The 12,269-nt window shown below is 44.9% G+C and overlaps 1 protein-coding gene across 4 annotated transcripts in view; it reads left to right on the plus strand.

The window, feature by feature from the left end:
• klhl21 (kelch-like family member 21) overlaps window positions 1-11,529 on the plus strand; it is a 21,720-nt gene extending 10,191 nt beyond the window's left edge. For all 4 annotated transcript variants that reach the window (XM_078425747.1, XM_078425748.1, XM_078425744.1 and 1 more), the window contains 4 exons: window positions 510-1,560; window positions 4,555-4,960; window positions 7,142-7,214; window positions 7,606-11,529. In XM_078425747.1, coding sequence (XP_078281873.1) covers window positions 534-1,560; window positions 4,555-4,960; window positions 7,142-7,214; window positions 7,606-7,917 — 1,818 coding nt within the window. In that variant the 5' untranslated portion in view covers window positions 510-533 and the 3' untranslated portion in view covers window positions 7,918-11,529. The remainder of the gene's footprint in view (window positions 1-509; window positions 1,561-4,554; window positions 4,961-7,141; window positions 7,215-7,605) is intronic.
• The last annotated feature ends 740 nt before the right edge of the window (window positions 11,530-12,269 follow it).

The raw sequence follows: 12,269 nt of genomic DNA on the forward strand, positions 1-12,269 counted from the left end.
GAAACGTCACCCATTCCTTCTCTCCTGAGATGCTGCCTGACCCGCTGAGTTATTCCAGCGTTTTGTGTCTACCATGGATATAACATGTTACCTGACATTGGTAACATGTCATTGTGTGCTGGGGGGTTTGCTTGGATCTTTCTGCTCATGACTGGAGTGCAGCTGAAACCCACAACTCAAGGTAGAATGTATTGCATTGAACTCAGAGCTGGGGGCCCAGTGCCTCTGCTCCACTCAAGCTTACTGCTGCTCTGGAAGAGGGCACGGTGTGTGGAAGGGCATGATCTTGTTCCGTGACTGTGTTGTGAACGGACCCAGAGGTATTGGGTTAACGGGTTTCAGTTCGCCAAGTTTTAATCCTTTGAATGCACGTAGTGTCAGCGTGATTTACAAGTTGCAGCTGATGCAGTTACTGGTAAATATAACGCCCACATGAGTGGGTTGGTTATAAAGCTGCTGAGGTCTTGCTGGCTCTGTAGTAACCTCTCTCTCCCTCTCTGGTCTTGCAGATGATTTGATCGCCAGCACTCAGCATGGAAAGGCCAAGCATGCTGACCCAGACCTCGGTGCTGCCGTTCTTTGACCCCAGTCACGCTCTCAACATCCTGCAAGGCATCAATGACCTGCGCGTGGAGCGCAAGTTCTTCGACATGACGCTGTGGGTGGACGGGCAGGAGTTTCCCTGCCACCGCACCGTGTTGGCCGCCGCCAGCCACTACTTCAAGGCCATGTTTGCCGGCTGGCTGAAGGAGAGCTACGCCGAGCGGGTGGAGCTGCACGGGGTGAAGGCCGACATCCTGGGCCTGCTGCTTGACTTCTCCTACACCGGCAAGGTGACCGTCACCCAGGGCAACGTGGAGCCCCTGGCCCGTGCCGCCGACCTCTTCCAGTTCCACTCGGTCAAGGAGGCGTGCTGCGCCTACCTGGAGCACCAGCTGGACGTGAACAACTGCCTGGAGATCCAGGAGTTTGCAGAGGCCTATGCCTGCAGGAGCCTGGCCGAGAGCGCCAAAGGCTTCATCCTGCGTCACATCATCGAGCTGTCTGAGGAGAAGGAGTTTGAGGCCTTGCCTCAGCGCCGGCTGCTGGAGTACCTGTCTGACGACAGGCTGCACGTGGACAAGGAGGAGGCCGCCTACCAGCTGGCCCTGCGTTGGGTCAAAGCCGACCCCAAGCGCCGGCTGCGCTTCTGGCCCGAGCTCTTTGAGCACGTGCGCCTGCCCTTCATCCGCCGCTTCTACCTGCTGGCCTACGTGGAGAGCGATCCGCTCGTCTACTACTCCCCCTTCTGCCTCAAGCTCATCCACCAGGCCCGGGCCTTCCAGTCGTCCGCTTACGACCGGCACGACTACCCTTGCGAAAGGATGAGGGCTCGGCCGTCCACCGGCCTGGCCGAGATCCTGGTGGTGGTGGGCGGCTGCGACAAGGACTGTGACGAGCTGGTGACCGTGGACTGTTTCAACCCACAGACCGGCCAGTGGAGATATCTCGCCGAGTTCCCTGACAACCTGGCCGGCGGCTACAGCATCACTGCCTTTGGCAATGACATCTACGTGACCGGCAAGTGTTTGGCCAGGTTTGGGGTTAGACTCAGTGCTGGAGTAACTCAGCATGTCAGGCAGCATCTTTGGAGGACATGGACAGGTGACGTTTCTGGTCAGGACCCTTCTTCAGACTGCAGAAGGGTCCTGACCTGAAACATCGCCTATCCATGTTCTCCAGAGATGCTGCCTGACCGGCTGAGTTACTCCCAGCACTTTGTATCTTTTTTTGTAAACCAGCATCTGCAGTCTCTTATGTCCACAAGCTTAGGTTTAGGTTTATTATTGTCATGTGCAACAAGGTCCAGTAAAACTCGTTCTTTTGCATGCTATCCAATCAGATCAGATAATACTGTTCAAATCAAATCAATCTCAAGTACAATAGGTAGAGTGTAAAGAAATATACAGTGTGCAGAATATAGCTTTTAGTATTGCAGCATACCAATTCCATAGACAAAATCCAATATCTACAATGGGGTAGAGGTGAATCGGACAGTAGCTTATGGAAGGACTGTTCGGAAGGCTGATAACAAAGGGGAAGAAACTGTTCCTGAATCATGGTGGTGCGTGCTTTCAAGCTTCTGTTTCTTCTGCTTAATGGGAGCAGGAAGAAGAAGAATGGCTGGAGTGGGAAAGGTCTGTGGTTACTGTTGGCTTCTTTCCTGGGACAGCATGAAGTATAGATAGACTGGGCTACATCCACAACTTCTTGTGGTCTTGGGCATAGAGCTGTTCACAAACCAAGCTGTGATGCAACCTGACTGCTTTCTATGGTGCATCTGTCGAAGTGCGAGAGGGTCAGTCTGATGGGTAATCCACAGACTCGTTGAACATAGTCAAGGTCATGGCAAGCCCTTAAGGTCATAAGCGAGAAGAGCAGAGTTAGGCCAATCGGCCCATCAAAACTTCTCTGCCATTCAATCATGGCCGATCTATCTCTCCCTCCTAACCCCATTCTCTTGCCTTTTACCCATAACCCCTGACATCCATATGGAGAGGCTCCAGAGGAGGTTTACAAGAATGATTCCTGGGATCATTCTTGTAAACCTCGCGTGGACCCTCTCCGGAGCCAGCACATCCTTCCTCAGATATGGTGCCCAAAATTGCTCACAATATCTCAAATGCAGCCTGACCGGCGCCTTATAAACCCACAGCATTACATCAAAATGGATACAAACCGACAATGCAGTCCATCACTGCAGTGTCCTGGAGTCCTCCAGGCTATTGAAGTACTTTACCGCTTCTCCGTAGCCTGTTATCTATTCACTTAGATCAGGGTGTCTGCACTGTGAGCTTGAAGGGCCATTTTGATTGCCAGATCCCATGAGGTGAGCATAGGCCAGAATTGCTACACCCAGCCTCCAGAGATCACTGGGAATGTGCAGCAAATGTTCGGTGGCATCTATCACTAATTTGACAGAATCTGCATAAAATTCCATTGTGTACCAGGCCCATAAATGTACTAAAGCAGGTATCTAAACTAAAAACCTGGGAGACCACTTCTGAGATGGGCCGCAGCTTGTCAGTTTTAAAGGTTCCTCAATGGTCTGTTCACCTACACAAACTTTGGGATTGAAGAAAGTTCCAGAGCTGTCCATGATGGTTGGACGGCGGTCAATGTACATATTCAAGTGTTGAACGTTACAGAGGAAGAGGAGTTCTGAGACACACCATAACATTGCTGGAAATTGCGGCCCTGCTATTTCTGTCCCTGGTGCATCAGTGGTCACTCCACATACAGATCATGCCAATCTGGTCAGACCATGTGACTATCTTTACTATGGGGAATACAATTTATTTATAATCAACAGCCAGCAAAAAGGCACGGGGTGAATTCTGTTCCCAGGCACCAGATACGTCTCTGCAGTACACTTTTTCTTATGACGCCAGTACAACGTACCAGAGCCTCTAACCTGACACATGTTTATTAATCATGTTTAACTAATGGATAATATAAGTGAATGAATCAGAGCATTGCGCAAAACTCAAAGATGCTGGAGGAACTAGGCAGCATCTATGGAGTGGAAGAACAGATGAACTTCATTGATTTTTTTTTTGTTCCATTGTCGGTACATACAGCAATTAAACACTGGTGATCTTGTCTTGACTCTTCACAACGTTTCGAATGGGGACCCTTCTCCAACCTGAGGAACGGTCCCGACATGAAACGTCACCTCTCCATTCCCTCCACAAATGCAGCCTGACCCGCTGAGTTCTCCAGCACTTTTTTGTTCTGCTCGTGATTCCAGCTTCTGCCGTTCCTTGTTGCTGCCAAACATTTGACAATACTTTTAAAATTCTGATAACCTATTCCCCTACTGGTGGCAAGGGGGTTATCAATTAGCCATTTAGGGGAAACTTCCTAAACTTGCAAGATTGTTGGAGCATTTATCCTTTCTGTGCCTATGGAATAAATATTTGAAGGGGGTAGATCCAGGACTTGATAGAACAATGAGATAAGCTTTAGATGTATTTATATAAAGCCACCCTTGATACAATGTGGAGAGGTAGGCCTCATTGTGCGATAGACTGTTGATAGTTCAATCAGCAAGTTTGGTTGTGAGAGGTGTCCAGACCCACACGGAAACGGGGGTGGGGGGATTATTTCTTTCGTCTCTTTGTTCACAGAGAGGTATTTCTTCCAAGTGCAGTCACTGTTGTAATGAAGGAGTTTCTGTACCCAGTTTTTCACCTAGCTCCCATGTAGGACAACGTAATATTAAAAATAAACTGAGCTTGGTGATGTTGGGTGATTGTCAGGACATTGGGAAGGACTGCTTTATTTCCACAAAGGGATCTTCTACCCAAGAAATCATTAGCCTTTGCTTTAACATCTCATCCGAATAATTTGACATCTCTGGCAGTGGCACTCTCTCAGTGATATACACTGTTAGATCAGTTTTGAGCCTCTCTGGACCTTCCTCCCACTGAGTGCTATCTTTGAGCCACAGCTGGTGCATGGTGGCAGGACGGCGATTGTTGGGTCCTCATTGTGTCTACTCTTGTTTATTAGGTGGTTCTGACGGGACCTCATTGTACGACTCTGTATGGCGGTACAACTCCAGCGTGAATGAGTGGACCGAGGTTTCGCCCATGCTGCAAGCTCGTGAATACCACAGTTCCGTCGTGCTCAAGGGACACATTTACATCCTCGCCCCCAACGGCTTGGAGCGCTACGACCACTCCGTAGATAGCTGGGAGGCCCTGCAGCCAATGCCGTACCCCATGGACAACTGCTCAAGCACGGCCTGCCGGGGCAAGTTGTACACCATCGGAACACTTGCTGGCAAGGAATCAATGGCCATTCAGTGCTACGACCCTGACGCTAACTTGTGGACTCTGGTGATGTGTGGCTCGTTACCTCCATGGTCATTCGTGCCAAAGACGGTGACCCTCAATGGATTGATATACTTTGTGCAGTAAGTTTGAAGTTTAGGTTTATTATTGTCTTGTGTTCCAATGTACAGTGAAAAGCCTTGTTTTGCATACTATCGAAATAGATCAGATATACTACATAAATACAATTAAGTGAAACTCAAGAACAATAGATGGAGCAAAGAGGAAGATGCAGAGTGCAGAACTGGCTAGCTTGCACTAAGATTTTGGTCTTTTTTGCACTGGTATCAAGGTTTTTTTTAATATTAAGCTTTTTTAATTCAATAAAATGTTCTGATTTTTTTTTGTTTATTATGTTATCTATGAGAACTCTAATTACAGACCTGTTATGCTGCTGTAAGAATTTAATTGTCCTATTTTCGGTACATATGACAAGTAAACACTCTTGTCTTGACACTTGAACCAAGAAGTTCCCTTGCATGACCTCATTATAAATCAACTCTGTTTATTTCCATTGAATTGGTCGGGAAGTTGGCCAAGGACTGTCTTGAGGATCATTTCTTCGTAGTGAGAAGAAAGAATTTGCACTTTAATTGGGTCTTTCATGACTTTGGGTCCCAAAGGATTTGCAGCCAATGAAGAATGGTCACTGTTACAGTGATCCAATGTTCAGCTTCGAAGGAGGCCCTCATTTGCCGAGTCTTCATCTCTTTTTCTCGGGAGCCACAGATTTGCAGTCAGGGGTTGGCCATTCAGACTTTTTTTTTGTTGCCCAGATGATAATGAAGATTGATGCCCAAAACTCTGCAAAAGCCTAGTATTGAGGTGATGACCAGTGTTTTAGATATTAAGGGAACCAAAGGATATGAGGTTGTTGCAGAAAGTGCTGAGGTAGAAAGTGCTGAGATAAAGATCAGCCATGCTCCAAATGCTAGCAGGCACCATGGTCTGAATTATGTATTCCTCTTCATTTTCTGTGTTCAGTTTTGTCTGCAGTTGTTATTCTTTGGAATGTTTATCTTGTTCCCTTTTGAAGCTATTTCCACCAACAGGACATTCCAGTCTCAACCACTTTTTGCATTAAAATGTTTATCTTGATGTTGCCAGCAGTTCTCTGGCCACAGTGCTGTCATTGGAAACTGTTCCTTACTTTATTCTGCCTAAAAGTGCTTTCATTTCAATAATGTGGAATTAGTGGATATAAACAGCAAGAAATGTTAGCATGAGATGTGGGGGAGTTAATGTTGATGAGGATTTAAATCTTGTCTGTTTATTCTTTTTCATCCGATGAAGACGATGATATTGGATATCGCTGGTTGGCAGCGGAGTTTAAACTATACTTCCCTCTTACTACACTCCCTGGGCTAATTGGTTAGTGTGGTGTTGGATTGTGATGAGCTTCTGAAGAGTTACCCCAGCGTTACCGAGATGACAATGCTGAGACCAGTTTCACCACGTTAACTGATGATAATTTAAAGTGTGGCAGATCCTGAAAGGGATAGTTCGCAATTGGTGTCTCAAACTAAAAGATGGGAATAACTTCACAATTAATAACTTGAATATCAGCATTTTATTATTATGGAGGTGATAATGGATATTGTGTCTGTGAATAATAAGTGAAGCCCGTGTCAAGCAATTATGTCCAACTCTGATGTCTTGAACCAATAGTAATTTCTCAACCAGCTTCACTTGCTGTTTAACTATCTCATTGTAGAAGCTTCCTGTGAGCAGCTGGCTGTCACATTACATTAATGTCAATATTTTGCAAACATGAAGATCCATTAAATAGTATTCTTGAAGTTGTGGAAGATGCCAAATAAATGCAAGCTCTGGTGGGATAAGAAACATTTCAGAGGGCACAGCCTCAGTATAAAAGGACCTTCCCTTTTAGAATGGAGATGAGGAGGAATTTCTTTAGAAGGGGGTGGTGAATCTGGAATTCATTGCCACAGATGGCTGTGGAGGCCAAGAGATTGGGTATTTTTAAAGTGGAGATTGGTAGGTTCTTGATTAGTAATGGCATCAAAGGCTACAGGGAGAAGGCAGGAGAATGGGGTTGAGGGGGAAACATTACCAGCCACGTTTGAATGGCAGAATAGACTCGATGGGCCGAATGGCCTAAATCTGTTCCGATGTCTCATGGTTTTATGGTCTTGTTTAAGATATACATTCCATTGGGGTTTTGTACGTAGTGTAGATTGGTGAAATTGGAACTTGTTATTCATTGATTTTATTGAAGGCACTCTGTTTCTCTTTCTCCTCAGGGATGATTCTTCAGAGGTTGATGTGTATAACCCAACTAAGAATGAATGGGGCAAGATCCCACCCATGAATCAGGTACAAATGAATGGGAGAGTGTATATTGGTGAGATTGGGATTAGCAATGTTCAGCTGCTATGCACAATGATGTTTGCTGTCCACATAGAACCATTAATTTGAGACTGGGTCTATCGTGGGGTCTGGGAATATGGTGGGAAGGATGGAAATGTCGGACTCATCAAGAGGAGGGAAATGGGTGGGAAGGAGAAGAACTAGTTGTAAGACTGAAGGAAGGTACAAAAATGGGGCAGAACCATGGAGGGAAATTGAAAATGAGAGTTTTTGGTTTGTGAGATATTAAGTGCTTGAGTTGCTGTGATTCCCTGCGTCAGATTTTGAGTGGTTGATTGTATTTCTCTTGAGGTGCTATTGAGTATGCTCAGTCTTGTTTTTTTTCTCTCTATCCCAGGTCCACGTTGGGGGAAGCGTGGCTGCTCTGGGGGGAAAGCTGGTTGTCTCCGGGGGCTATGACAGCACTTTTGAACTATCTGGTGTCATTGAGGCCTTTAGCTTTCAGACTGGCTCCTGGACCATTGTTGGTCATCTCCCCCAACCCACCTTCTGGCACGGATCCGTCAGCATCTTCCGGCAGTTCATGCCCACTGCCCGGGTCACCTTCGAAAGCTCGACCAATGACAACCACAACAATGAAATGAACAGTCTAAATCTGGCCCGGTATCGAAGGCAGCTTCATAATGAGAACCTCCGCCTTTTGCACTGAGCGGGTTGGAATGATGGCTAAGACCACCACAGCAAAACCCGCTCTCAAATCAGCTGGCTGCTACCCGCTTCCAATGGAATGTCATCCAGTACTGAACTGCCTTGTGTCAAATTGACCATCGCCTTTCATAATTTCATTTTAGAATTCTCCATGTTGCCACCATCAGCACTCGTTGGTTCTACTGAACTTTGTTTGCTGTTGTTAGCTGCGTTCTGTCTACCACTGGCTGCTGGCTTAATTCGTCTCCAGAGGGGAAATGCGAAGCTTTATCTCCCCAGCCTTGTCACCAGCTAGCGCTTGTTTAAAAAGTTCTGGAGAAAAGAAAACCTGCTTTTATATAGCTCTACATCATATTCAGTAAGCACTTAACTTGAAATCTATTTACTTTTGAAGTTCAATAATGTAGAAAAATGAAGCAAACATTCTGTGCACAAAACCCATGAACAGAAATGTGGTTAATAATTTATTTTCGTGATAATGTTTGAAGGAGGAACATTGGAATGATAGAACACTCAAGAACACAGTAATGCTCCAGTAATATGGGATCTGTTACGTTAGATAAATGGAATCTTGGTTCAGTGCCTCATTGGACAAATGTTGAGCGGATATGATGTCAACATCAAAAACTGAGTCTCAATCAACTTGATCGGGCAACATCATGAAAATAGACCCTGATCAGGCCGCAAATCGAGGATCTCCTTTTGTGTTGCTCTCCAGCCCAGGTTTCTGTAATGGCTAATATTGTCATTAAACTGAGTTCTCATTGCTGAACTAGATACAGGGGAGGAGCAGTGAAACTAATAATCTGCTTAGACATCCCAATGCTTTGGCATCTAGCTCACTAGATGCTGATTTCTGTGCTCCCTCTAAACAACACCCTGTCTCCCATGCTCCTTGCTGGGCTGCTGAAAAATGTATTATTACTTTCTTTTAACGTGATCACTCTTTTTAAAGAAATGAATTACAAGTGTTTTGGGTATTAGTTGGAATAATATCCAGTTGTCCAGATTATCTGCCAGTACATCAGCACCAAAGTCCCATGCATGACATATTAACAGAAATAAAAATGCTTTAGGAAAGATCTGGCACAGGCATTTTGGGTTGAATTGCCTCTTATGATTCTATGAATGCAAAAGGCAATAGATTGTCTGTCACATGACATTGCAAATTCTATTTAAAAAGTTGTCAGTATACAACACACGATGCTGTAGCATTTAGTGAAGCTGCAGGTTGCAGTCACATTATACTGTAAGTTTAAATTAAACGTGTGTTGTGGAGGGGGCTGAGTCTGATTGAACACAGCCACGTTTTGGGTTTGGTCTTTTATTGCAACTGTTGTAAAAGCTTGATATGTATTTGCTTGGAAGTGTTGTAGATCTTGCTGGCTTTTGAAAAGGTATTGGAGTGCCTTAGCAACAGAAATTAAGAAGGTGCCAGTTCCATCTGATGACCATCTATCTTTCTGTCATTCACTATTGAAGGGAAAGGAAGGGATTCATGTCTGACCCTTCATATCATATCATATCATATATATACAGCCGGAAACAGGCCTTTTTTTCGGCCCTCCAAGTCCGTGCCGCCCAGTGATCCCCGTACATTAACACTATCCTACACCCACTAGGGACAATTTTTTACATCTACCCAGCCAATTAACCTGACCCAGGAAATTCGAAAGGGAATTGTCAGCAATCAGATAGATTTGAAATGTTGTTATAAGTAAGACAGTAATTTGGGCAGCTGATTTGTGTGCACAAGATTTCACAAACGCAAGGTTGACAGTGGCCAATGAATCAGTTACAGTGATGTTGATTGTATACGTGGCATAGATGCAGGTGTGAAAATGGGAACCATTTGAACTTTTATCATGAGAATAATTTTAGGGATGGGAATGTTTCCAAAATGGCAACAACAATTGGAGAGCATAAACTACAATTGCTTGCCCATCAATCAGATTTGGGATCCAGCACTGCTATAGACTATCAAACACCAATTATTGTTTTGGTTTTATAGCTGCAGTTTTGTGCTGCACAATGTGCACTGTGTTTTACCACAGTTATGTGGTATCTTTTTTTTTTAACTGATTCTGAGTGTTTTGGAATGGAACAAAGAGTTATGTTGCATTTGCCAAGCCTTTCAATGAAGACTCTTGGTCAAATCAGTTATGCTTTATACAAAGGAAAAGTTAAGTGAGTTCCATTTAAGGCCCACTCAGCCCATTCAAGATATGGGAAGGACCTCCAAATGGACCTCACTAATGCTTTGTTGCATTTTAATGCTGAGTCTGATCAGATTAATATCTCACACCACCAATCTGTGACTGAATCTCAACTTGGTTCAGAATTTGGAATTGAAGAATCTCTCACTCAGATGGTCATGTGCTGTCTTTCAATTTGCTTTAAATGTCCCTCAACCTTCTCACCAGTGATGGAATTTGTGTCTGGGAAAGACTTGTTCCACAATAGTTGGGTGATGATCCCCACCAAGGAGTTGGATGGATGGGGCACTTCCATTCATTATTGCCACTGCTTTAGAAATAAGAGTGCAATGAAATATTCCAGAGTTATTAGTTTAGAATACTCACACTAGCGCATGGTACAGCTGGTAGACCTCCTGCCTCACAGATCCAGAGACCTGGGTTTGATCCTGATCTCGGGTGTTGTCTGCATGAAGTTTGCACATTCTCCCTGTGACCTTGTGGGATTTCTCCGGGTGCTCTGGTTTTCTCCCACATCCCAAAGACATGCGGGTTTGTAGGTTAATTGGCCTCTATAAATTGCCTCTTGTATGCAGGGAGTGGATTAGGAAATGGGATAACATAGAATCATTGTGAACAGGTGATTGACGGTCGATGTGGACTCAATGGGTTGAAGGGCCTGTTTCCATGCTGTATATCTAAACTTACCTCTAAGTATATAAATCACAAATTGAACATTTTGGTTAGCTTTGGATCCTTTGACGTTTTGAAGATGTTGTGGATTCAGTGACTTGAACCAATGTGAAACCAATTTGCTGCTGGTAGATTTGTGTCCAACTGTTTGATTATCACGCAGAAGGGTGTCAAATATGTATGAGTTTGCTCATCTATCTCTTTGACTCCTGAATTCACTGCCTCGTGCTGGGTTACAATCTGAAACACTATTTGCCAATCATCAAGTCTTTAACCCCATCAACAAAACCTTCCCCTATTTACCAGAAGTGGTTATTTGATCGCAGCTGGAACTAAGGTATCCTTCCTTCTCAACTGCAATCGGTTTTGTTTTCGCTTCATCCTTGCTCCTTCGTCTGGTGCACTGAAGCCAAGTCCAGTAGTCCCACTGCTGGACTTGACTGAGGTGGGCTGTGTGGAGATGAGGAACATGTGCCTTTGCTGGTTCAAAGTTCGATGTGGAGAAAATGTTTCTTGAGGAAGATTTTTTTAAAATGAGTGAATTTTATGGACTTAAATATTGACAAGAGAAATGAACACGTGAGAAATTTAATACCATTGCCTTTCAAAATCTCTAGCGTATGCTGTGAGTTTCAAGCACTATATATCCTGGTTTTATCTTGAGTTTATAATGTGTGTCTTTGAAGTGTTGTGACTTATTGTACATACACGCAGTTTATATTGAAGTTGCATTATACAAATTCTATTAAATAAAATGTTTACTCTGAAGCATTGGTTAATGTACAGTATTTTACATTTAAACTTTAATGCTAACTTAATACTCGAGTCTGTGTTCCTTTTAGTATGGGTTTTGGATGGCGGGGGGGTAAACTTTATTTGAAACACATGGAACTAGGGTTGCCAGCTTCCACACTCCCAAATACGGGACAAGGTGACGTCACTGCCCCCGCGCCCCACGTGACCTCGCCCAGCCAGTGGCCACGTGCTCCCGCTCCACCAATGGCGGCCGCCCGGGCCGGGAGGCGGGTTGCTAAGCAACCTCTGTTAGGCGGCACTCGGGCCTCTGGATCCAGACTGTCTGGAGCTAAAATGTCGGCAACCTAGACTGCCGGGACCGAAACTGTCGGGGCCTACAGCACCCACTGGGCCTAATACGGGACAAGGGCGGTCCCGCACCGGGACAAACCGATTTAGCCCAAAATACGGGATGTCCCAGCTAATACGGGACAGTTGGCAACCATACATGGAACTGTTGCAAAGCCATTGCCCAATTAGATTGTACTCTTTGGATGGTAAGTAAATGTATATATTTTTCTAGAGTGTCAGTTTCAGGTTCCTTAATCGGTGAAAGGGGCAAAGTTTAAAGGAGATGTGTGGGGCAAGTTTATTTTTACACAAAGTAGTGGGTTACTGGAACACATTGCCCGGGGTAGTGTTGGAGGCAGAGATGATAGTGGCATTCAAA

This window comes from Rhinoraja longicauda, chromosome 30 (genome assembly GCF_053455715.1).
Source record: "Rhinoraja longicauda isolate Sanriku21f chromosome 30, sRhiLon1.1, whole genome shotgun sequence".
In the NCBI taxonomy this organism is placed as follows: Eukaryota; Metazoa; Chordata; class Chondrichthyes; order Rajiformes; family Arhynchobatidae; genus Rhinoraja; species Rhinoraja longicauda.